Source organism: Petromyzon marinus, chromosome 74 (assembly GCF_048934315.1).
Source record: "Petromyzon marinus isolate PM22_M1 ecotype Great Lakes invasive population chromosome 74, UKy_Petmar_22M1.pri1.0, whole genome shotgun sequence".
NCBI classification, from domain to species: Eukaryota; Metazoa; Chordata; class Hyperoartia; order Petromyzontiformes; family Petromyzontidae; genus Petromyzon; species Petromyzon marinus.
The window spans coordinates 7,826,831-7,852,299 of NC_133740.1; the positions used below are offsets into that span (position 1 = coordinate 7,826,831).

Consider the following 25,469-nt stretch of genomic DNA (forward strand, 5'->3'; position numbering starts at 1 on the left):
ACTCACCCACCCATCCACCCACCCACCAACACACTCACCCACCCACCCACTCACCCACCAACACACTCACCCACCAACACACTCACCCACCCACCCACCCACCAACACACTCACCCACCCACCCACTCACCCACCCACCCACTCACCCACCAACACACTCACCCACCAACACACTCACCCACCCACCCACTCACCCACCCACCCACTCACCCACCCACCCACTCACCCACCAACACACTCACCCAACAACACACTCACCAACCCACCCACTCACCCACCCACCCACTCACCCACCAACACACTCACCCACCAACACACTCACCCACCCACCAACACACTCACCCACCAACACACTCACTCACCAACACACTCACCCACCCACCCACCCACTCACCCACCCACCCACTCACCCACCAACACACTCACCCACCAACACACTCACCCACCAACACACCCACCCACCCACTCACCCACCAACACACTCACCCACCCACCCACTCACTCACCAACACACTCACCCACCAACACACTCACCCACCCACCCACTCACCCACCAACACACTCACCCACCAACACACTCACCCACCAACACACTCACCCACCCACCCACTCACCCACCAACACACTCACCCACCCACCCACTCACCCACCAACACACTCACCCACCAAACAGTCTTGGAATGGGCACATCTGTTGTGCTGCGTGGTCGGGGTGGCAACAAGCCGCGACCGAGACTTCGGTCGCGGCGGCGATGTCGGGGAGAATTCTGGGTCGCTGTTGCGCTAAAGAGAAGGGGGGGGGGAGAGTGGATCTCCCCCCTACTCCCCTAAGGGGGGGACGAGAGGCAGGGGGGGGGTGAGGCGGGGGGGGGGGGGGGGGTGGCACCATCACGACGGGGGGAGGAGGTGGAGGAAGCGGCGGTCCAGATCCCCGGGATCCCCGTGGAGGCCGAAGCGGTCGAGGAGTTTGGAGACGTGGGCCCGGGAGGCCGGGAGGCTCCAAGCTTGGCCCAGGGGCCCCCCACGGACGGCCAGTCTGGTGGGGGGGCGGGGGGGGGTGGGGGGGCGGGTGGGGGGCGGGTGGCCATGGCGAGTGAAAGACAAAACACGAAAGGGCGACGCGCCAGCGCTAGGAGGAGTATAATGAGAGTGATGAATAATGGACGAGCGGAACGCCCGGTGATTTGTGGCAGCGCAGACGCGCGGGGGCCCACGGCGACTACCCCGGTACCCACGGCGACTGCCACGGTCCCCCACGAAGCCTAGCCAGGTACCCACGGCGACTACCACGGTACCCACACGCCTAGCCAGGTACCCACACGCCTAGCCAGGTACCCACAGCACCTACCTCGGTACCCACGGCGACTGCCACGGTACCCACGAAGCCTAGCCAGGTACCCACGGCGACTACCACGGTACCCACACGCCTAGCCAGGTACCCACACGCCTAGCCAGGTACCCACAGCACCTACCTCGGTACCCACGGCGCCTAGCCAGGTACCCACACGCCTAGCCAGGTACCTTCACGCGCCTACCCCAGTACCCACGGCGCCTACCACGGTACCCACGGCGCCTACCTCGGTACCCACACGCCTATCCAGGTACCCACACGCCTACCCCGGTACCCACACGCCGACCGAGGTACCCACACGCCTACCCCGGTACCCACACTCCTACCCCGGTACTCACACGCCTACCCCGATACCCACACGCCTACCGGGCCTCCCCTAGGTTGACTCGGCTTTAATTGAGGGCCTGCTGTGGTGTTGTAGCAGTAGTAGACGTTAGCACTGGAGAGACAAAGGCGGCCGGGCGTGGTGCCGGCCACCCACCCCCTCGTGTACCGTTCCGGCCCTTCATAGGTGCTCGCTAACAGCACTTGCCCCTACAGTCTGTTAAGGCTATATGGGGGATCTTTGTCTTTTTTTGTGATTGTGTGTGTGAGATTGTGTGTTTCTATGCGATTGTGCGTTTGTCTATGTGATTGTGTGTGTGTGTGATTGTGTGTGTGTGTGATTGTGTGTGTCTATGTGATTGTGTGTGTCTATGTGATTGTGTGTGTGTGATTGTGTGTGTGTGATTGTGTGTGTGTGATTGTGTGTGTGTATGTGATGATGTGTGTGTGTATGTGAATGTGTGTGATTGTGTGTGTCTATGTGATTGTGTGTGTCTATGTGATTGTGTCTATGTGATTGTGTGTGTGTGATTGTGTGTGTGTATGTGATGATGTGTGTGTGTATGTGAATGTGTGTGATTGTGTGTGTATGTGATGATGTGTGCGTGACTGTCCCTCTCTCTCTCACCCCACACGCACACGCACCTGGTCTCACCCATCAATAATTCAGCTTCCGGGGTTCAGGCAACTCTACACCTGCGGATCACGTGTCCCACCGCTGCCCCCCCCACCCTCCCCACCTTACCCCCTCCCCTCTCACCCCAATCATGACCGCACGCACACAGGTGAATTGGCGTGCACGACCTGTACACAAGTGTACTGTGTGTGTGTGTACTGTGTGTGTGTACTGTGTGTGTGTACTGTGTGTGTATGTACTGTGTGTGTGTACTGTGTGTGTGTGTGTGTACTGTGTGTACTGTGTGTGTGTATACTGTGTGTGTGTACTGTGTGTTTGTACTGTGTGTACTGTGTGTGTGTACTGTGTACTGTGTGTGTGTACTGTGTGTGATCTGTGTGTGTGTGTACTGTGGGGACTAAACGGGCGCAGCACGGGCTAGAGAAGAGATGGAGTGATGTGGTACAGGAGGACGTGGAGCTGAGTGGACTTGCCGATGACTGGTACCAGCGGTGTCAAGATCGGCCTCTGTGGAGGAGGCTCGTGAAGGACGCTACTGGGCAGTTGGAGGCAGTCGCCCTCCAACAACAACGGAGGGCGGAGGAGCGACGCTCACAACAACGAGCGGAGCGCTGGGTGGCTAAAGAACAGCAGGTTGGCACAGTAGGGGGCACAGGTGGTGCATCAGCCAGTCATCTCAGTCAGTCGACCCGTGGCACCTGGGTCTGCCCCGTGAACTCCTGTCCGCAGGCGTTCGACACTTCACGTGGCCTCAAGGTGCACATGGCCTGGCACAAGCGTCGTGGTGACGTCATCGCCACTTAGTGGTGAATGGCGGTTGTTGTTGAGGCGAGGTAGTTAACACCTCCTAGCCACATGCAAACTCCAAATTTTCAGCAGGCGTCGTCAGGGTCAGGATCAAACCCACGACCTCCTACACGGGGAGATGAGACACTGGGAGGGAGACTTCACGGGGAGATGAGACACGGCGTGGGAGACTTCACGGGGAGATGAAACACGGGGTGGGAGACTACACGGGGAGATGAGACACGGGGTGGGAGACTACACGGGGAGATGAGACACGGGGTGGGAGACTACACGGGGAGATGAGACACGGGGTGGGAGACTTCACGGGGAGATGAGACACGGGGTGGGAGACTTCACGGGGAGATGAGACACGGGGTGGGAGACTACACGGGGAGATGAGACACGGGGTGGGAGACTTCACGGGGAGATGAGACACGTGGTGGGAGACTACACGGGGAGATGAGACACGGGGTGGGAGACTTCACGGGGAGATGAGACACGGGGTGGGAGACTTCACAGGGAGGTGAGACACGGGGTGGGAGACTTCACGGGGAGATGAGACACGGGGTGGGAGACTTCACGGGGAGATGAGACACGGCGTGGGAGACTTCACGGGGAGATGAGACACGGGGTGGGAGACTTCACGGGGAGATGAGACACGGGGTGGGAGACTTCACGGGGAGATGAGACACGGGGTGGGAGACTTCACGGGGAGATGAGACACGGGGTGGGAGACTACACGGGGAGATGAGACACGGGGTGGGAGACTACACGGGGAGATGAGACACGGGGTGGGAGACTTCACGGGGAGATGAGACACGGGGTGGGAGACTTCACGGGGAGATGAGACACGGGGTGGGAGACTACATGGGAAGATGAGACACGGGGAGGGAGACTTCACGGGGAGATGAGACACGGGGTGGGAGACTACATGGGAAGATGAGACACGGCGTGGGAGACTTCACGGGGAGATCAGACACGGGGTGGGAGACTTCACGGGGAGATGAGACACGGGGTGGGAGACTTCACGGGGAGATGAGACACGGGGTGGGAGACTTCACGGGGAGATGAGACACGGGGTGGGAGACTTCACGGGGAGATGAGACACGGGGTGGGAGACTACACGGGGAGATGAGACACGGGGTGGGAGACTACACGGGGAGATGAGACACGGGGTGGGAGACTTCACGGGGAGATGAGACACGGGGTGGGAGACTTCACGGGGAGATGAGACACGGGGTGGGAGACTTCACGGGGAGATGAGACACGGGGTGGGAGACTTCACGGGGAGATGAGACACGGGGTGGGAGACTACACGGGGAGATGAGACACGGGGTGGGAGACTACACGGGGAGATGAGACACGGGGTGGGAGACTTCACGGGGAGATGAGACACGGGGTGGGAGACTTCACGGGGAGATGAGACACGGGGTGGGAGACTACATGGGAAGATGAGACACGGGGAGGGAGACTTCACGGGGAGATGAGACACGGGGTGGGAGACTACATGGGAAGATGAGACACGGCGTGGGAGACTTCACGGGGAGATCAGACACGGGGTGGGAGACTTCACGGGGAGATGAGACACGGGGTGGGAGACTTCACGGGGAGATGAGACACGGGTCCGTGGAGGTGTGGAGGGAGTGCCGGGTGTCCAGGTACGCGAGAGAGAGAGCGAGCGAGCGAGTGAGATTAGGTCGGATTTATCTAATCCTGATTGGATGGGCGCTGCGGAACAAAGGGACGGTGGAGATTCGATGAAACATAAAGCAGACAAAGAAATCACATCCGATTTCCCGGGCACGCACGCAGACACACGCACGCACACACACACGCGCGCACACACGCGCGTTCGGCTGCCCATGCGCGTGCGTGCGTACGTACGCGTGTGTGTGTGTATGTGTCACTTGGGCCGCTATTGGGTGTCATCTCCAGTGTCAAACTTCAACAATGAGGTCTCGAGCTCACGCACACACACACACACACACGTACACACACACGCGCGCGTACAGACATACGCACGTACACACATACGCGCGTACACACACACACACGCGTGCGTACACACGCGTGCGTACACACGCGTACACACACACACACGCGTACACACACACACACGAGTACACTCACACACACGCACACTCACCCATACGCAAAGTTCCCCCGTGAATCCTGAACAGGCTCCAGGGGCAAGTGCTGTGAGTAGCAGCAGCAGCGGTAGCAGCGCCTCTGAAGGCTACCGGCACTGTGGCGACACACGAGGGGGTGGGTGGCTACCAGCAACCACGCCCGGCCGCCTTTGTCTCCCCCAGTGGCGACGTTCACTACGCTACAACGCAGCACCAGGTTCTCGTTTGAAGCTGAGTCGACCTAGGGGAGGCCCGGCACTGGTTGAGAAGATGGTGGCGGGCGCACGAACCACTGTGCCCGCCCACCGTCCCGTGCCCCCCACCGTCCCGTGCCCCCCCCACCTTCCCGTGCCCCCCACCGTCACGTGCCCCCCCCCACCTTCCCGTGCCCCCCACCGTACCCGTGTAGCAGTGCGAGGGCGATGAGGGTCCAGGTGGCAGCCCTGTGGACGATGTTGGTGGGGCTCAGCCTGTGGTGGGGGGGGGGGGCAGTGGGGGGAGTGGTGGGGGGGTAGTGGGGGGGAGTGGTGGGGGGGAGTGGTGGGGGGGGTAGTGGGGGGGAGTGGTGGGGGGGAGATGTTTATGCTCCGTGATGGTGTTTACAGTGGCAGCACAAACGCATCCCAGCCTAGGGGCGATAGCCCCTTGGGAGGGGGGGGAGGTGTGGGGGGAGTAAGGGGGGGGGGTGTGGGGGGAGGGTGGGGAGGTGTGGGGGGAGCAGGAGGAGGTGTGGGGGGAGGGTGGGGAGGTGTGGGGGGAGCAGGAGGAGGTGTGGGGGGAGCAGGAGGAGGTGTGGGGGGAGCAGGAGGAGGTGTGGGGGTATTCAAAACGTGACGGAAAAATCACCCATCACAACCACCACCACGACCACCACCACTACCACCACCACGACCGCCATCACAACCACCATCACAACCACCACCACGACCACCACCACTACCACCACCACGACCACCATCACAACCACCATCACAACCACCACCACGACAACCACCACCACCACCACCACGACCACCACCACCATCACAACCACCATCACTACTACCACCACCACCACCACGACCACCAACACCACGACCACCAACGCCATCACAACCACCATCACTACTACCACCACCACCACGACCACCAACACCACGACCACCACCACCATCACAACCACCACCACGACCACCACCACTACCACCACCACGACCACCAACACCATTACAACCACCATCACTACTACCACCACCACCACGACCACCACCACGACCACCACCACCATCACAACCACCATCACTACTACCACCACCACCACCACGACCACCAACACCACGACCACCAACACCATCACAACCACCATCACTACTACCACCACCACCACGACCACCAACACCATCACAACCACCATCACTACTACCACCACCACCACCACCAACACCACGACCACCACCATCACAACCACCACCACTACTACCACCACCACCAACACCACGACCACCAACACCATCACAACCACCATCACTACTACCACCACCACCACGACCACCAACACCATCACAACCACCATCACAACCACCATCACTACCACCACCACCACCACCAACACCACGACCACCATCACAACCACCACCACCACGACCACCACGACCACCATCACAACCACCACCACCACTACTACCACCACCACCACGACCACCAACACCACGACCACCAACACCATCACAACCACCATCACTACTACCACCACCACCACCACGACCACCAACACCATCACCACCACCATCACTACTACCACCACGACCACCACCACCACGACCACCAACACCATCACAACCACCATCACTACTACCACCACCACCACGACCACCATCACAACCACCACCACCACGACCACCACCACCACGACCACCATCACAACCACCATCACTACTACCACCACCACGACCACCATCACAACCACCACCACCACGACCACCACCACCACGACCACCACCACCATCACTATCATCCTCCTCCTCCCATGCCTCCCGCTCCTCCCCACCCTTCCTCCTCCCCCTCCCCGAGGGACGCGGAGAGAAAATCCCCCAGGGCCTAATCCAGACACAAAGGCCACAGAGACAGGGGGACACGGGGACAGGGGGACAGGGGGACAGGGGAACACGGGGGACACGGGGACAGGGGGACACAGAGACACGGGGCCAGGGGGACAGGGGGACACAGAGACACGGGGACACGGGGACAGGGGGACAGGGGGACAGGGGGACACGGGGACACGGGGACACGGGGACACAGAGACACGGGGACACAGAGACACAGAGACACGGGGACGCGGGGTGACAGGGGGACAGGGGGACACGGGGACACAGAGACACAGAGACACGGGGACGCGGGGTGACAGGGGGACAGGGGGACACGGGGACACAGAGACACGGGGACAGGGGGACACAGAGACACGGAGACACAGAGACACGGGGACGCGGGGTGACAGGGGGACACGGGGACAGGGGGACACAGAGACAGGGGGACAGGGGGACACGGGGACAGGGGGACACGGGGACAGGGGGACACAGAGACAGGGGGACAGGGGGACACGGGGGGACACGGGGACAGGGGGACAGGGGGACACGGGGGGACAGGGGGACACGGGGGGACACGGGGACAGGGGGACACGGGGACAGGGGGACAGGGGGACACGGGGGGACAGGGGGACACGGGGACAGGGGGACAGGGGGACACGGGGGGACACGGGGGGACACGGGGACAGGGGGACAGGGGGACACGGGGGGACACGGGGACAGGGGGACAGGGGGACACGGGGGGACACGGGGGGACACGGGGGGACACGGGGGGACACGGGGGGACACGGGGGGACACGGGGACAGGGGGACAGGGGGACAGGGGGGGACAGGGGGACACGGGGGGACACGCTCCCCTCTCACCGCAAGTTGAGCACGAGGCTGGAGATGTCCCCAGCGATCTCGCGCAGCGATAGTTGCATGGGAGCCAGGATAGCGGGCAGCCTGGCACAGTGTCGACATCGTCGTTATCGTTAACATCGTTATTAACATCATCATCGTCAACACCATCATCATCAACATCAACACCATCATCATCAACATCAACACCATCATCGTCAACACCATCATCATCATCATCAACACCATCATCATCATCAACACCATCATCATCAACATCATCAACACCATCATCATCAACACCATCATCATCCACACCATCATCATCAACACCATCATCATCATCGTCAACACCATCATCATCAACACCATCGTCATCATCATCAACACCATCATCATCAACACCATCATCATCATCAACACCATCATCATCCACACCATCATCACCATCATCATCGTCAACACCATCATCATCAACACCATCGTCATCATCATCAACACCATCATCATCATCAACACCATCATCATCAACACCATCGTCATCATCATCAACACCATCGTCATCATCATCAACACCATCATCGTCATCATCAACACCATCATCGTCATCATCAACACCATCATCGTCATCATCAACACCATCATCGTCAACACCATCATTAACATCATCATCGTCAACATTGCTGTGGCTAGCTATGTGGGGAGCGCTGTGGGGAGCGCTGTGGCTAGCTATGTGGGTAGCGCTGTGGCTAGCTATGTAGGTAGCGCTGTGGCTAGCTATGTGGGTAGCGCTGTGGCTAGCTATGTAGGTAGCGCTGTGGCTAGCTATGTAGGTAGCACTGTGGCTAGCTATGCAGGTAGCGCTGTGACTAGCTATGTGGGTAGCGCTGTGGCTAGCTATGTAGGTAGCGCTGTGGCTAGCTATGTAGGTAGCGCTGTGACTAGCTATGTAGGTAGCGCTGTGGCTAGCTATGTGGGTAGCGCTGTGACTAGCTATGTGGGTAGCGCTGTGGCTAGCTATGTAGGTAGCACTGTGGCTAGCTATGTAGGTAGCGCTGTGGCTAGCTATGTGGGTACCGCTGTGACTAGCTATGTGGGTAGCGCTGTGACTAGCTATGTGGGTAGCGCTGTGACTAGCTATGTGGGTAGCGCTGTGGCTAGCTATGTGGGTAGCGCTGTGGCTAGCTATGTGGGTAGCGCTGTGGCTAGCTATGTAGGTAGCACTGTGGCTAGCTATGTAGGTAGCACTGTGACTAGCTATGTAGGTAGCGCTGTGGCTAGCTATGTGGGTAGCACTGTGGCTAGCTATGTGGGTAGCGCTGTGACTAGCTATGTAGGTAGCGCTGTGGCTAGCTATGTAGGTAGCACTGTGGCTAGCTATGTGGGTAGCGCTGTGACTAGCTATGTAGGTAGCGCTGTGGCTAGCTATGTGGGTAGCGCTGTGGCTAGCTATGTAGGTAGCACTGTGGCTAGCTATGTAGGTAGCGCTGTGGCTAGCTATGTAGGTAGCACTGTGGCTAGCTATGTAGGTAGCGCTGTGGCTAGCTATGTAGGTAGCGCTGTGGCTAGTTATGTAGGTAGCGCTGTGACTAGCTATGTGGGTAGCGCTGTGGCTAGCTATGTAGGTAGCGCTGTGGCTAGCTATGTGGGTAGTTAGCTATGTAGGTAGCGCTGTGGCTAGCTATGTAGGTAGCGCTGTGACTAGCTACGTGGGTAGCACTGTGGCTAGCTATGTAGGTAGCGCTGTGGCTAGCTATGTAGGTAGCGCTGTGGCTAGCTATGTGGGTAGCGCTGTGACTAGCTATGTGGGTAGCGCTGTGGCTAGCTATGTGGGTAGCGCTGTGGCTAGCTATGTAGGTAGCACTGTGGCTAGCTATGTAGGTAGCACTGTGACTAGCTATGTAGGTAGCACTGTGGCTAGCTATGTAGGTAGCGCTGTGGCTAGCTATGTAGGTAGCGCTGTGGCTAGCTATGTAGGTAGCACTGTGGCTAGCTATGTAGGTAGCGCTGTGGCTAGCTATGTAGGTAGCGCTGTGGCTAGTTATGTAGGTAGCGCTGTGACTAGCTATGTGGGTAGCGCTGTGGCTAGCTATGTAGGTAGCGCTGTGGCTAGCTATGTGGGTAGTTAGCTATGTAGGTAGCGCTGTGGCTAGCTATGTAGGTAGCGCTGTGACTAGCTACGTGGGTAGCACTGTGGCTAGCTATGTAGGTAGCGCTGTGGCTAGCTATGTAGGTAGCGCTGTGGCTAGCTATGTGGGTAGCGCTGTGACTAGCTATGTGGGTAGCGCTGTGGCTAGCTATGTGGGTAGCGCTGTAGCTAGCTATGTAGGTAGCGCTGTGACTAGCTATGTAGGTAGCGCTGTGGCTAGCTATGCAGGTAGCGCTGTGGCTAGCTATGTGGGTAGCACTGTAGCTATCTATGTGGGTAGCACTGTGGCTAGCTATGTAGGTAGCACTGTGGCTAGCTATGTAGGTAGTGCTGTAGCTAACTATGTAGGTAGCGCTGTGGCTAGCTATGTAGGTAGCGCTGTGGCTAGCTATGTAGGTAGCGCTGTGGCTAGCTATGTAGGTAGCGCTGTGGCTAGCTATGTAGGTAGCACTGTGGCTAGCTATGTAGGTAGCGCTGTGGCTAGCTATGTAGGTAGCGCTGTAGTTAGCGCTGTGGCTGGCACTGTGGCTAGCGCTGTGGCTGGCACTGTGGCTGGCGGTGTGGGCAGCACTGCGGGTAGCGCTCTGACCAGTGCTGTGGGTAGTGCTGTGGCTGGTGCTGGCGCTGTGGCTGGCGCTTTGGGCAGCTGTGAGTAACGCTCTGGCCAGAGTAACGGTCTGAGTAGCGCTCTGGCCAGTGCTGTGGGTAGCGCTGTGGGTAGCGATGTGGCTAGCGCTTTGGCTGGTGCTGTGGCTAACCCTGTGGCGAGTGCTCTAGCCAGTGCTGTGGCTAACCCTGTGGCGAGTGCTCTGGCCAGTGCTGTGGGTAGCGCTGTGGTTAGCGATGTAGCGAGCGCTTTGGCTGGTGCTGTGGCTAACCCTGTGGCTAGCGCTTTGGCTGGTGCTGTGGCTAGCGCTTTGGCTGGTGCTGTGGGTAGTGCTGTGGGTAGCGCTGTGGCTAGCGCTTTGGCTGGTGCTGTGGCTAACCCTGTGGCGAGCGCTTTGGCTGGTGCTGTGGGTAGTGCTGTGGGTAGCGCTGTGGTTAGCAATGTAGCGAGCGCTTTGGCTGGTGCTGTGGCTAACCCTGTGGCTAGCGCTTTGGCTGGTGCTGTGGCTAGCGCTTTGGCTGGTGCTGTGGGTAGTGCTGTGGGTAGCGCTGTGGTTAGCGATGTAGCGAGCGCTTTGGCTGGTGCTGTGGCTAACCCTGTGGCTAGCGCTTTGGCTGGTGCTGTGGGTAGCGCTGTGGGTAGCGCTGTGGTTAGCGCTGTGGCTAGCGCTTTGGCTGGTGCTGTGGCTAACCCTGTGGCTAGCGCTTTGGCTGGTGCTGTGGGTAGCGCTCTGAGCATCGCTGCGCTGTGTGCACGGGGCTACGCACGCTCCGTTCAGCTGCTGCACCACGAGGCGCCGTCGGATGAGGCACTGGGAGATGGAATCGACTGCAGGGACTACCACGGAGTAGTCCTCCTCCTCGTCCACCTCCTCCTACACACAGACAAAGGTCCCCCGTGTAGCCTCAAACAACCCGCCGGGGGCAAGCGCTGTTCAAAGCAAAGCTGCACACAACTAAAAAACTTAAGCAAAATTTTTTACTTAAAACTTTCGTGACTGCAGGGAATTAACATTCTTGGTGGTTCTATCGGTAAAGTGACGTAGATACAAAAAAATAAAATTAAATTAAAACAAATGCAAGCTATTTTTTTTTCGAATGAAAAATAAAAATACAACAAAAAATGAATTTAAAAAAAAAACATTTACATTTGATTTCTATTCTATTTATGATTTTCTACCTGCGTGACTTTACCGAAATAACCAACAACAAAACGAGAAACTACTTGATTTATGTCACCAGGCACGGCACCCACTCCTTCTCATCCACCTCCTGCACACAGACCAAGGTCACTCTCCCCCCCCCCTCTCCCCGCGCAGCCCCAAACACTCCGCACGGGGGCCAAGTGCCGCCAACACTAAAGCCATCAACCGTTCAACATTTTACCGCGTCAAGGCCCAACTCAACGCGAAGTTTGGCTCGTCACCCCCCCCCCCAAATGCCCCCCCCCCCGTGATCGACCTCCGAACCTCGTCCCCGCCGCTGCCGTGCGGCGCGAGGCGCCCGCCGTAGAACTCCGTCACGCGGAGCTCAGCCGCCCGAGTGTCCCTCCGCAGCGCCGCGTAGTCCGGCACGGGGCGGCTCGTGACCCCGGCGACCCCGGCGGGGGGTGGGGGTGGGGGTGGGGGTGGACACGCCGCTCCGCCGCTGCCCACAGTCCCTCGAGTCGCCTGGGGGGGGGCGGGGAGGGGGGGGGGCAGAGGGGTTCACGCGGTGAGAAGGGGGCAAAGTGCGCGGGACTCCATGTGTTCCAGCGTCGTCGTCAGCGTCGTCAGCGTCGTCGTCAACATCGTCGTCAGGGTCGTCGTCAACATCGTCGTCGTCATCAACATCGTCGTCGTCAACATCGTCGTCAACATCGTCGTCGTCGTCAGCATCGGCGTCGTCAACGTCGTCGTCAACGTCGTCGTCAACATCGTCGTCAACATCGTCATCAACATCGTCATCAACATCGTCATCAACGTCGTCGTCAACGTCGTCGTCATCGTCATTAACATCGTCATCAACATCGTCATCAACGTCGTCGTCAACGTCGTCGTCATCGTCATCAACATCATCATCAACATCGTCGTCAACATCGTCATCAACTTCGTCGTCAACTTCGTCGTCAACATCGTCGTCAACATCGTCGTCAGCGTCGTCGTCAACATCGTCGTCAACATCGTCGTCAGTGTCGTCGTCGTCAACGTCGTCGTCGTCGTCAACATCGTCAACATCGTCGTCAGCGTCAACATCGTCGTCGTCAACATCGTCGTAAAACCCCCCTCCAGAGTGGACAATGTTGGTCACGAAAGCCCCACGCGTTAAAACAGTTACCGCGGTGTTAACCAGGGCGGCCGTTGGGATTCGAACCGTCAACCTCAGCAACAAGCAGAGGGAAGAGAGGGGGGAAGGTGAGGGAGGGAGGGAGGGGAGGGAAGAGAGGGGGGAAGGTGAGGGAGGGAGGGAGGGAGGGGAGGGAGGGAGGGAGGGAGGGGAGGGAGGGGAGGGGAGAGAGGAAGGGGAGGGAGGGGAGGGAGGGAGGGAGGGGAGGGAGGGAGGGGAGGGAGGGGAGGGGAGAGAGGGAGGGGAGGGAGGGGGGAAGGTGAGGGAGGGAGGGAGGGGAGGGAGGGAGGGAGGGGAGAGAGGAAGGGGAGGGAGGGGAGGGAGGAAGGGAGGGAGGGAGGGGAGGGAGGGGAGGGAGGGGAGAGAGGAAGGGGAGGGAGGGGAGGGAGGGAGGGAGGGAGGGAGGGAGGGAGGGAGGGAGGGAGGGGAGGGGAGGGAAGGGAGGGGAGAGAGGAAGGGGAGGGAGGGAGGGAGAGAGGGGAGGGAGGGAGGTAGGGAGGGAGGGAGGGAGGGAGGGAGGGGAGGGAGGGAGGGAGGAGGGAGGGAGGGAGGGAGGAGGGAGGGAGGGGAGGGAGGGAGGGGAGGGAGGGAGGGGAGGGGAGAGAGGGAGGGGAGGGAGGGGGGAAGGTGAGGGAGGGAGGTAGGGAGGGAGGGAGGGAGGGAGGGAGGGAGGGAGGGAGGGAGGGAGGGGAGGGAGGGAGGGAGGGAGGGAGGGAGGGGAGGGAGGGAGGGAGGGAGGGAGGGGAGGGAGGGAGGGGAGAGAGGGAGGGGAGGGAGGGGGGAAGGTGAGGGAGGGAGGGAGGGAGGGAGGGGAGGGAGGGAGGGAGGGGAGAGAGGAAGGGGAGGGAGGGGAGGGAGGAAGGGAGGGAGGGAGGGGAGGGGAGGGGAGGGAGGGGAGGGGAGAGAGGAAGGGGAGGGAGGGGAGGGAGGGAGGGAGGGAGGGGAGGGAGGGAGGGGAGGGGAGGAGAGAGGAGGGGAGGGAGGGAGGGAGGGAGGGGAGGGAGGTAGGGAGGGAGGGAGGGAGGGAGGGGAGGGAGGGAGGGAGGGGAAGGAGGGAGGGAGGGAAGAGGAGGGAGGGGAGGGAGGGAGGGAGGGGAGGGAGGGAGGGAGAGAGGAGGGGAGGGAGGAGGTAGGTAGGGAGGGAGGGAGGAGGGAGGGAGGGGAGGGAGGGAGGGAGGGAGGGAGGGAGGGAGGGGGGAGGGGAGAGAGGGAGGGGAGGAGGGAGGGGAGGGAGGGGAGAAGGGAGAGAGTCTGCTCGCACAGGGAGTGTAGCAAACAGCACCACCTGCTGTTTACACCAAAAAAATCACAACTCGCCACACAGACACGCACACACGCGCAGACACGCGCAGACACACACAGACACAAGCGCACAGACATACGCGCAGACACACGCGCAGACACACGCACAGATACACAGGCACACGCACAGACATACACGCACAGACACACGCACAGACACACGCACAGATACACAGACACACGCGCACAGACACATGCACAGACACACGCACAGACACACACAGACAGACACACGCACACACGCGCACAGACCACAGACGGACGCACAGACACACACAGACACACACACACATGCACAGACACACGCACAGACACACACACAGACACACTTGTGCCAGGCTATGTGCACCTTGAGGCCACGTGAAGTGTCGAACGCCCGCTGGCAGGAGGTCACGGGGCAGACCCAGGTGCCACGGATCGACTGACTGAGATGACTGGCTGATGCACCACCTGTGCCCCCTACTGTGCCAACCTGCTGTGCTTTAGCCACCCGGCGCTCCGCTCGTTCTGAGCGTCGCTCCTCCGCCCTCCGTTGTTGTTGGAGGGCGACTGCCTCCAACTGCCCAGTAGCATCCTTCACGAGCCTCCTCCACAGAGGCCGATCTTGACACCGCTGGTACCAGTCATCGGCAAGTCCACTCAGCTCCACGTCCTCCTGTACCACATCACTCCATCTCTTCTCTAGCCCGTGCCGCGCCCGCTTAGCCCCCTCAATCCGGCCAAACAAAAGCTGTTTCGGTATGCGGTGGCTGGGCATGCGGGCAACATGATCCAGCCATCGCAGCCTTGCCTGCCGGAGGAGCTCACCGATGGGACCCTGCCCAGATCTTTCAAGGATTTGTGAGCTCCTCACACAATCCAGTCTGGTTAAACCCAGGATGGATCGTAGGCAGGCCAGCCTAAATATTTCCAACCGGCGAAGATGTTCCATTAGGGGGGTCCACGTTTCGCAAGCGTAGAGAAGGGAGGGAATGACCGTGGCCGAGAAGACCTGAAGCTTAGTGCGGAGCGACAGACCAGGTAGCTTCCACACAGCGTTACGCAACCGATGAAAAGATATTGCCGCTCGACTGATTCGGAGTGAAACCTCTGCTGTTAAACTGGAGCCAGTCATAAGCACACTGCCCAGGTATGGGAAACTCTCCACTCTCTCCACAACTGCCCCATCACCGATTGGGAGTTGTGGGGGTGGAGTGTCCGATGGTACAAAATACCCAGGCAGGTGCTTAGTTTTGGTGAAGCTGATGGTAAGGCCCGACCTCTTAGTGGCACGCTCCAGTCTCAGCAGCAGCGTCTCCAACTCCTCCTCTGACTGAGCAGCTATTACCAAATCATCAACATACATAACGTGGTTGAGCAATAGGGAGCCATCCTTTGACCGCACCCGGGCATCGATTAGCCTCCCATTATATCTGTACCATATGGAGATTCCCCCGGTACAGCTATTGAAGGCTTCACGAACTACGTGGTCAAAATAGATGTTAAATAATGTGGGAGCCAGAGGACATCCCTGTCGCACCCCAAGGTGTACACGGAATGGCTCTGACTCCCGGCCACGTAGTTTTACCCGGGCCCGCTCACCATCATGAAGGTCCTTAATGATCGTGAGCAGAGGGTCAGGTACTCCAAAAGCACGAAGAACGACCCAGAGCCCAGGCCTACTGATGGTATCATAGGCTTTGACCAGGTCAATAAAGCAGAGATGTAGGTCTTGTTGGAATTCCCTACACCTCTGCTGTAGCAGACGGACAGAAAATATGGCATCTGTGCAGGACCGCCCTTTCCTGAAACCGCATTGGGGCTCCGCAAGCCTCTCCTCAGCGTGCCTGGCAAGGCGATGCTGAATAAATAATCCTTGCCAGGACCTTTCCCGGCACACTGAGGAGTGAGATGCCCCTGTAGTTGTTACAGTCTGTGCGGTCCCCCTTCTTAAAAAGGGGGACCACCAGGGCATCCTTCCAATCCTGCGGAACCCGTCCAGTGGTCCAGACTGTTGTTATGATGTCATATAGAGCAGTCTGTGCACAAACGCCACCCTCCCTCATCATTTCGCTTGGGAGATCATCTCTGCCCGCTGCCTTTCCTGGTCTCAGACTCCGGATCGCCTTCAATACTTCCTCAGCAGATGGCACCTCAGCCAGCCACTCACAGGGGGTGACTTCTTCCAATATTTGAGGCACCGCAGCCTCAGCAGGTTCATCCTCACTTTGTGCCACGATGTTTTCCTGGCTGAGAGATTTTCCCTCCCCCAGGACCTCACAGAAATGCTCAGCAAATCTGCGAACCTGTTCCTGGGGGTCGGAGATTGGATCACCGTTTTTTCCCCTAATGATGGTAATAGGTGTGGCGCTGCAGGTTACTTTTTTGATGGAGTTAAATAGAGATTTGTGATCACGGGCCACTGAGGCAGACTCCATCTCCTCAGCAACCCGCGACCACCACCCATCCTTGCAGCGCCTCACGGCTCTCCGAACCTCCGAGCGAAGGCTGCGGTAAGCCTCCTCATTCTCTGACGTGGGATTCTGTAGCCGATGACAGTGGGCCTGTCGCTTTTTCTCAACCATCCTGAACACCTCCTCTGTCAGCCAGGGTCTCTGGGGAGGTCTGGACCGCGTACCCAAAGCAGCCATTGCAGCTGCATGAGTCACAGTCCTAAACCTCGCCCATTTACCCTCGACATCAGGAGGAGTCGGGGACGATGCCAACCCCAGCCGCAAGCGATGATGAAATTCTCGCTTGCAACTTTCATCAGATAACTGAGACCAGGCCACTTTATGTTGGAATGGGGTCCTGGGTGTACACCCACCACCGGAGTGGAAGAATGGCAGGCGCATCTTACAGATGACTAGTCGATGGTCAGAGGGCAGATCAGCTCCACGGTAGGTCCTGGTGTCAAGGACATGGGCTCGCATTCGCTGGTCCGTCACTATGTAGTCCAACAGATGTTCTTGCTTGGACCCGGCATGCATCCATGATGTTGTGTGGATGCGCCGATGCCGGAACAGCGTGTTGGTAATTACAAGCCCATGGGCTGCACAAAAATCTAGCAGCCTCCTACCGTTGTTATTGAGCTGATCTGGCCCATGCCCTCCAATCACTCCAGACCAGGTGCCAGTATCATGACCAACTCGGGCATTGAAGTCACCCAACATGATGACTCTATCCCGAGGGGCCACTTTAGCCAGCACCTGTGACAGGAGGTCATAGAAGGCATCTGACTCATCGGCTTTGCCTGCATCCCTCCACGGATGTTCATCTTCGGTGGGGGCATAAGTAACCACGACCACCATTCCTCGCCTCTGGTTGATGGGAAGGCGAGCCCAAAGTAGCCTGGGGCTTACAGCTTCCCACACCTCACCGCCACACTCCCACGCCCCCTTCATTCTTTTGTTCAAAAGAAGACCCACACCCTGTTGTTTGGCAGTCTGCTGCCCCGAGTAGAGGACTGTCCACCCCTCATGGTGGCAGGAGCCAGAGCCGGTCCACCGGACCTCCTGAATGCCGCATAGATCCAGGCGGTACCGGTCCAGCTCCCGACAGAGGAGTGGCAGCCTCTCCTCTGCAGTGAGCGTTCGAACATTCCACGTGGCCACCCGTAGTGGCTTTTCGTTGTTTCTGGAGTAGCCCCGAGGGTAGGTATTCAATCTCCTGGCTCCGCCAATTGGGGTTTGGCCAGGAGACGTCATAGACCTCTGGCCCCCGGGGCCTCCGGCACAAGCTTATTAGTTACATATTTCAGTTTAATTCGTGGTTTCGTGGTAATTAATTGAAGGTGGAGGGGTTACCAGCCCCTCGCACCCGTCCAGAGCCAGTGTTTAGCCCCAGTGGTGGACACATATGACATGAGGGGAGGATCCAATCAAAATTGGATCTCCCCCACAGTACTGTCCACGACAGAGTTGCCTGTCCGGCACCACGAGGAGGTAGGGGGTTGTTTTGCCACACACACACACAGACACACACACACACATACACACACGCATACACAGACACACAGGTGCATCAGCTGCCTCTGGGCTATGCTGTGCGTGCGTTGTCCTCATCAGCGATGGCGGTGGGTGGTGATGTTGGGGGGGGGGGGGGGTGGTGAGGTTGGGTGGTGGTGGTGAGGGTGGGTGGTGGTGAGGGTGGGTGGGTGGGGGTGGTGGTGAGGGTGGGTGGGGGTGGTGAGGGTGGGTGGGTGGGTGGGTGGTGGTGAGGGTGGGTGGGTGGTGGTGGTGGTGAGGGAGGGTGGGTGGTGGTGGTGAGGGTGGGTGGTGGTGGTGGTGGTGAGGGTGGGTGGGTGGGGGTGGTGGTGGTGGTGGTGAGGGTGGGTGGGTGGGGGTGGTGGTGGTGGTGGTGAGGGTGGGTGGGTGGGGGTGGTGGTGGTGGGTGGTGAGGGTGGGTGGTGGTGGTGGTGGTGGTGGTGAGGGTGGGTGGTGGTGGTGGTGGTGAGGGTGGGTGGGTGGTGGTGAGGGTGGGTGGGTGGTGGTGGTGAGGGTGGGTGGTGGTGGTGGTAGTGAGGTTGGGTGGTGGTGGTGAGGGTGGTGGTGGTGGTGAGGGTGGGTGGTGGTGGTGGTGAGGGTGGTGGTGGTGGTGGTGAGGGTGGGTGGTGGTGAGGGTGGGTGGGTGGTGGTGGTGAGGGTGGGTGGTGGTGGTGGTGAGGGTGGGTGGGTGGTGGTGGTGAGGGTGGGTGGGTGGTGGTGAGGTGGTGGTGGTGGGGTGGTGGGTGGGTGGGTGGGTGGGTGGGTGGTGGTGGGTGGGTGGGTGGGTGGTGGTGAGGGTGAGGGTGGGTGGTGGTGAGGGTGGGTGGGTGGGTGGTGGTGGTGAGGGTGGGTGGGTGGTGGTGGTGAGGGTGGGTGGGTGGGTGGTGGTGGTGAGGGTGGGTGGGTGGGTGGTGGTGGTGAGGGTGGGTGGGTGGGTGGTGGTGGTGAGGGTGGGTGGGTGGGTGGTGGTGGTGAGGGTGGGTGGGTGGGTGGTGGTGGTGAGGGTGGTGGGTGGGTGGGTGGTGGTGGTGAGGGTGGGTGGGTGGGTGGGTGGTGGTGGTGAGGGTGGGTGGTTGGGTGGGTGGTGGTGGTGAGGGTGGGTGGGTGGGTGGTGGTGGTGAGGGTGGGTGGTGGTGGTGAGGGTGGGTGGTGGTGAGGGTGGGTGGTGGTGGTGAGGGTGGGTGGTGGTGAGGGTGGGTGGTGGTGGTGGTGAGGGTGGGTGGGTGGTGGTGGTGAGGGTGGGTGGGTGGTGGTGGTGAGGGTGGGTGGGTGGTGGTGGTGAGGGTGGGTGGTGGTGGTGGTGGTGGGTGGGGGGCGATGAGGTTTGGGGGCGGGCGACGACTCCGCGTCTCTCTCACCCGCACCGCCGCCGCCGCCGCCGTCGCCGCTGCCACGGCGGCGGTGACGGGGGCCGGGAGGTCGTCCTCATCCAGCCGCTCGTCACGCCGGGCAGCGTCGCGACGGAGGAGGAGAGCGACGGCGTCGCGCGTCGCCCACTCGCTCAGCGCCCGGCGCGCCACCTCCACCGCCTCCACCGCCTCCACCGCCTCCACCGCACCGACACCGACACCGTCCCCGCCGGCGCCGGCGGCGGCGTCCCCCGGCGCCGGCGCCCCCTCCACCGCCAGCGGGCACGGCGGCGCGGGTGCGGCGGCGGCGGCGGCGGCGGCGACGGCGGTGCCCCGCGGTGACAGCGGCGCCCTGGCGCGCGAGCGAGCGATGGCGGCCGCCAGCGCCGCCGCCCCCTGCCGGCTTATCCCACGCGAGTCCCGGGGCGCCGTCGTCGCCGTCGCCGTCGTCGCCGTCGTCACGGAGACGAGCGGCGGGGGGCGGCAGCAAGGGGGGGGCGGCACTGCCACCTCCAGCTTCTGGGTGCAAGGGTCCGCAGGTGCAGGCCGCGCGACCTCCTCCACGTCGTCGTCGTCATCTCCGCTGGAGGTGCCGTGGGGGGCAGCGTGGGGGGCAGTGTGGGGGGCGGCCGTGGGGGGCTGCTCCACGTCGTCGTCATCATCATCGTCGTCATCTCCGCTGGAGGTGCCGTGGGGGGCAGTGTGGGGGGCAGCGTGGGGGGCGGCCGTGGGGGGCGGCGTGGGGGGCTGCTCCACGTCCCCCAGGGAGAGCCGCTCCACGCTGAGCCGCACCTCTTCGCCGGGCAGCCCGCTGCTCGCACACAAAAACAAAGGTCCCCCGTGTAGCCTGTGACAGACTGTGGGGGCAAGTGCTGTTAGCGAGCGGCACCTGTGAAGGCTACCGGCACTGTGGCGGCACACGGAGGGGGGTGGGTGGCCAGCAACCACGCCCAGCCGCCTTTGTCTCCCCCAGTGGCCATGTTCACTACGCTACACCAGGTACTCATAGGGGAGGCCCAGGACCGACTCAGATAATCGTCACAGGTGTTGGCCGTGAGCGGGAATCGAACTCTGGTCGTCGGGTTCATAGAGCAGCGTAGCGCTAACCGATGTCCCACCGCTCCCACACAGACACACACAGTGACACACACAGTGACACACACAGACACACACAGTGACACACACAAGCACACACAGGCACACACAGACACACACAAGCACACAACAACCTCCATTCGCCACTAAGTGGCGTTGAAGTCACCACGACGCTTGTGCCAGGCTATGTGCACCCTGAGGCCACGTGAAGTGTCGAACGCCCGCTGGCAGGAGGTCACGGGGCAGACCCAGGTGCCACGGGTCGACTGACTGAGATTACTGGCTGATGCACCACCTGTGCCCCCTACTGTGCCAACCTGCTGTGCTTTAGCCACCCGGCGCTCCGCTCGTTGTTGTGAGCGTCGCTCCTCCGCCCTCCGTTGTCGTTGGAGGGCGACTACCTCCAACTGCCCAGTAGCATCCTTCACGAGCCTCCTCCACAGAGGCCGATCTTGACACCGCTGGTACCAGTCATCGGCAAGTCCACTCAGCTCCACGTCCTCCTGTACCACATCACTCCATCTCTTCTCTAGCCCGTGCCGCGCCCGCTTAGCCCCCTCAATCCGGCCGAACAAAAGCTGTTTCGGCATGCGGTGGCTGGGCATGCGGGCTACATGACCCAGCCATCGCAGCCTTGCCCGCCGGAGGAGCTCACCGATGGGACCTTGCCCAGATCTTTCAAGGATTTGTGAGCTCCTCACACAATCCAGCCTGGTTAAACCCAGGATGGATCGTAGGCAGGCCAGCCTAAATGTTTCTAACCGGCGAAGATGTTCCATTAGGCGGGTCCACGTTTCGCAAGCGTAGAGAAGGGAGGGAATGACCGTGGCCGAGAAGACCTGAAGCTTAGTGCAGAGCGACAGACCAGGTAGCTTCCACACAGCGTTACGCAACCGATGAAAATATATTGCCGCTCGACTGATTCGGAGTGAGACCTCTGTTGTTAAACTGGAGCCAGTCATAAGCACACTGCCCAGGTATGGGAAACTCTCCACTCTCTCCACAACTGCCCCATCACCGATTGGGAGTTGTGGGGGTGGAGTGTCCGATGGTACAAAATACCCAGGCAGGTGCTTAGTTTTGGTGGGGCTGATGGTAAGGCCCCACCTCTTAGTGGCACGCTCCAGTCTCACCATCAGCGTCTCCAACTCCTCCTCTGAATGAGCAGCTATTACCAAATCATCAGCATACATAACGTGGTTGAGCACGTTATGTATGACCGCACCCGGGCATCGATCAGCCTCCCATTATATCTGTACCATATGGAGATTCCCCCAGTACAGCTATTGAAGGCTTCACGAACTACGTGGTCAAAATAGATGTTAAATAATGTGGGAGCCAGAGGACATCCCTGTCGCACCCCAAGGTGTACAGAGAATGGCTCTTGACTCCCAGCCACGTAGTTTTACCCGGGCCCGCTCACCATAATGAAGGTCCTTAATGATCGTGAGCAGAGGGTCAAGGTACTCCAAAAGCACGAAGAACAACCCAGAGCCCAGGCCTACTGATGGTATCATAGGCCTTGACCAGGTCAATAAAGCAGAGATGTAGGTCTTGTTGGAATTCCCTACACCTCTGCTGTAGCAGACGGACAGAAAATATGGCATCTGTGCAGGACCGCCCTTTCCTGAAACCTCATTGGGGCTCCGCAAACCTCTCCTCAGCATGCCTGGCAAGGCGATGTTGAATAATCCTTGCCAGAACCTTTCCCGACACACTGAGGAGCGAGATGCCCCTGTAGTTGTTACAGTCTGTGCGGTCCCCCTTCTTAAAAAGGGGGACCACCAGGGCATCCTTACAATCCTGCGGAACCCGTCCAGTGATCCAGACTGTTGTTATGATGTCATATAGGGCAGTCTGTGCACAAACGCCGCCCTCCCTCAGCATTTCGCTTGGGAGATCATCTCTGCCCGCTGCCTTTCCTGGTCTCAGACTCCGGATCGCCTTCAGTACTTCCTCAACAGATGGCACCTCAGCCAGCCACTCACAGGGGGTGACTTCTTCCAATATTTGAGGCATCGCAGCCTCAGCAGGGTCATCCTCACTTTGTGCCATGATGTTTTCCTGGCTGAGGGATTTTCCCTCCCCCAGGACCTCACAGAAGTGCTCAGCAAATCTGCAAACCTGTTCCTGGGGGTCGGAGATTGGGTCACCGTTTTTTCCCCTAATGATGGTAATAGGTGTGGCGCTGCAGATTACTTTTTTGATGGAGTTCAATAGAGATTTGTGATCACGGGCCACTGAGGCAGACTCCATCTCCTCAGCAACCCGCGACCACCACCCATCCTTGCAGTGCCTCACGGCTCTCCGAACCTCCGAGCGAAGGCTGCGGTAAGCCTCCTCATTCTCTGACGTGGGATTCTGTAGCCGATGACAGTGGGCCTGTCGCTTTTTCTCAACCATCCTGAACACCTCCTCTGTCAGCCAGGGTCTCTGGGGAGGTCTGGACCACGTACCCAAAGCAGCCATTGCAGCTGCATGAGTCACAGTCCTAAACCTCGTCCATTTACCCTCGACATCAGGAGGAGTCGGGGACGATGCCACACAGACACACACAGTGACACACACAGTGACACACACAGACACACACAGTGACACACAGTGACACACACAGACACACAGTGACACACAGTGACACACACAGACACACAGGGTAGGTGCACGAGAAAGTCACGGAACAGACCCAGGTGGCGTCATTCATTGACTGCTGTGCCAGGCTAGGTGCAGCAGGTCACTGGACAGCTCCCACGTGGTGCCACGCGTCGACCGACCGAGACGACTGACAGATGAGCCACCCGTGCCCCCTGCTGTGCCAACTTGCTGCTCATTGGCCGCCCGGCGCTCCGCTCGTTGTGCCCCCTTCTGCTGTCGTTGCTGGAGGTGACGACTGCCTCCAACTGGCCGCGTCCATGGCAACATCCCCAGGGGGATGGGGGGGGTGAAGGGGAGGGGGGAAGGGGGCGAGGGGGGTAACCTCTCACCTCTCACCGTCCCGCAGCAGCTTGAAGTTCGGGGTCCTGATGGTATCGAGGGACAAGGCACACACGCACACACACGTACACGCACACACGCGTACACGCGTACACGCGCACAAACACATGTACACACGGCACACGCGTACACATGTTAGTGGGCGAGTGAGTAAGAGCGTGGTTGAGTGGGTGGGTGAGTGGTTGAGGGAGTGAGTGGGTGGGTGAGTGGGCGAGTGGGCGAGTGAGTGGGTGAGTGGGTGAGTGGGTGGGTGAGTGGGTGGGTGAGCGAGTGAGTGGGTGGGTGAGTGGGTGGGTGAGTGGGTGAGTGAGTGTGTGGGTGGGTAAGTGGGTGAGTGGGTGGATGAGTGGGTGAGTGGGTGGGTGAGTGGGTGGGTGAGTGGGTGAGTGTGTGAGTGAGTGAGTGAGTGATCGAGCGAGCGAGTGAATGCGTGAGTGGGTGGGTGAGTGAGTGTGTGACTGAGTGGGTGAGCAGGTGAGTCAGTGAGCGGGTGAGCGGGCGAGCGAGTGGTTGAGTGATAAGAGTGCGGCAGTGGGTGATGAGTGGTTGAGTGAGCGAGCGAGCGGGTGAGCGGGCGGGTGAGCGGGTGGGTGAGCAGGCGGGTGAGCGGGTGAACCCATGGCTCGTGCGGGTGGTGCCACATGGGTGAGTTGGGGATCTGAGTGGGTGAGTGGTTGAGTGAGTGGGTGGGTGAGCGAATGGGTGAGTGAGCGGGTGAGCGAGTCAGTGGAAGCGTGAGTGGGTGAGCGAGTGAGCGAATGCGTGAGTTGGTGAGCGAGTGGGTGAATGGGTCAGTGAGTGGGTGAGTGAGTGGTTGAGTGAGTGCGTGAGTGGGTGGGTGAACGGGTGGATGAATGGGTGAGTGAGTGAGTTGTTGAGTGAGCAGGTGAGCGGACGGGTGAGCGAACGGTTGAGTGAGCGAGTGTGTGGATGGATGAGTGGGCGAGTGAGTGAGTGGGCGTTGAGTGAGCGGGTGAGCGAGTGGGCGGGTGAGTGAGTGGGTAAGTGAGCGGGCGGGTGAGCGGGTGAACCCACGGTTCATGCGGGCGGTGCCACATGGGTGAGCTGGGGATCTGGGCGAGGAAGGAGTTGGAGGCACGCATGCAGAAGTTGCTGCAGAAACTCTGACGGAGTGAGGAAGGGAGAGACAGAACATTGTGCATCTCACACAGGATCTTTCGCCTAGCGCATAGTAGCAGGCTTTCGCGACCACTATCTATCTAAAGTGAGGGAAAAAAGTATTTGATCCCCTGCTGATTTGTACGTTTGCCCACTGACAAAGAAATTATCAGTCTATAATTTTAATGGTAGGTTTATTTGAACAGTGAGAGACAGAATAACAACAAAAAAATCCGTAAAAACGCGTGTCGAAATTTTTATAAATTGATTTGCATTTTAATGAGGGAAATAAGTATTTGACCCCTCTGCAAAACATGACTTAGTACTTGGTGGCAAAACCCTTGTTGGCAATCACAGAGGTCAGACGTTTCTTGTAGTTGGCCACCAGGTTTGCACACATCTCAGGAGGAATTTTGTCCAACTCCTCTTTGCAGATCTTCTC

General features: G+C 59.6%; 1 protein-coding gene across 1 annotated transcript in view; it reads right to left on the reverse strand.

The window, feature by feature from the left end:
• Nucleotides 1-515: 515 nt before the first annotated feature.
• Nucleotides 516-25,469, reverse strand: part of RPAP2 (RNA polymerase II associated protein 2) — a 32,723-nt gene continuing 7,769 nt past the window's right edge. The window contains exons 6-13 of the mRNA XM_032980770.2: nucleotides 24,944-25,032; nucleotides 23,899-23,934; nucleotides 19,832-20,633; nucleotides 12,351-12,551; nucleotides 11,650-11,756; nucleotides 8,151-8,231; nucleotides 5,628-5,696; nucleotides 516-1,035 (exon numbers count right to left, since the gene is read on the reverse strand). Coding sequence (XP_032836661.2) covers nucleotides 888-1,035; nucleotides 5,628-5,696; nucleotides 8,151-8,231; nucleotides 11,650-11,756; nucleotides 12,351-12,551; nucleotides 19,832-20,633; nucleotides 23,899-23,934; nucleotides 24,944-25,011 — 1,512 coding nt within the window. The 5' untranslated portion in view covers nucleotides 25,012-25,032 and the 3' untranslated portion in view covers nucleotides 516-887. The remainder of the gene's footprint in view (nucleotides 1,036-5,627; nucleotides 5,697-8,150; nucleotides 8,232-11,649; nucleotides 11,757-12,350; nucleotides 12,552-19,831; nucleotides 20,634-23,898; nucleotides 23,935-24,943; nucleotides 25,033-25,469) is intronic.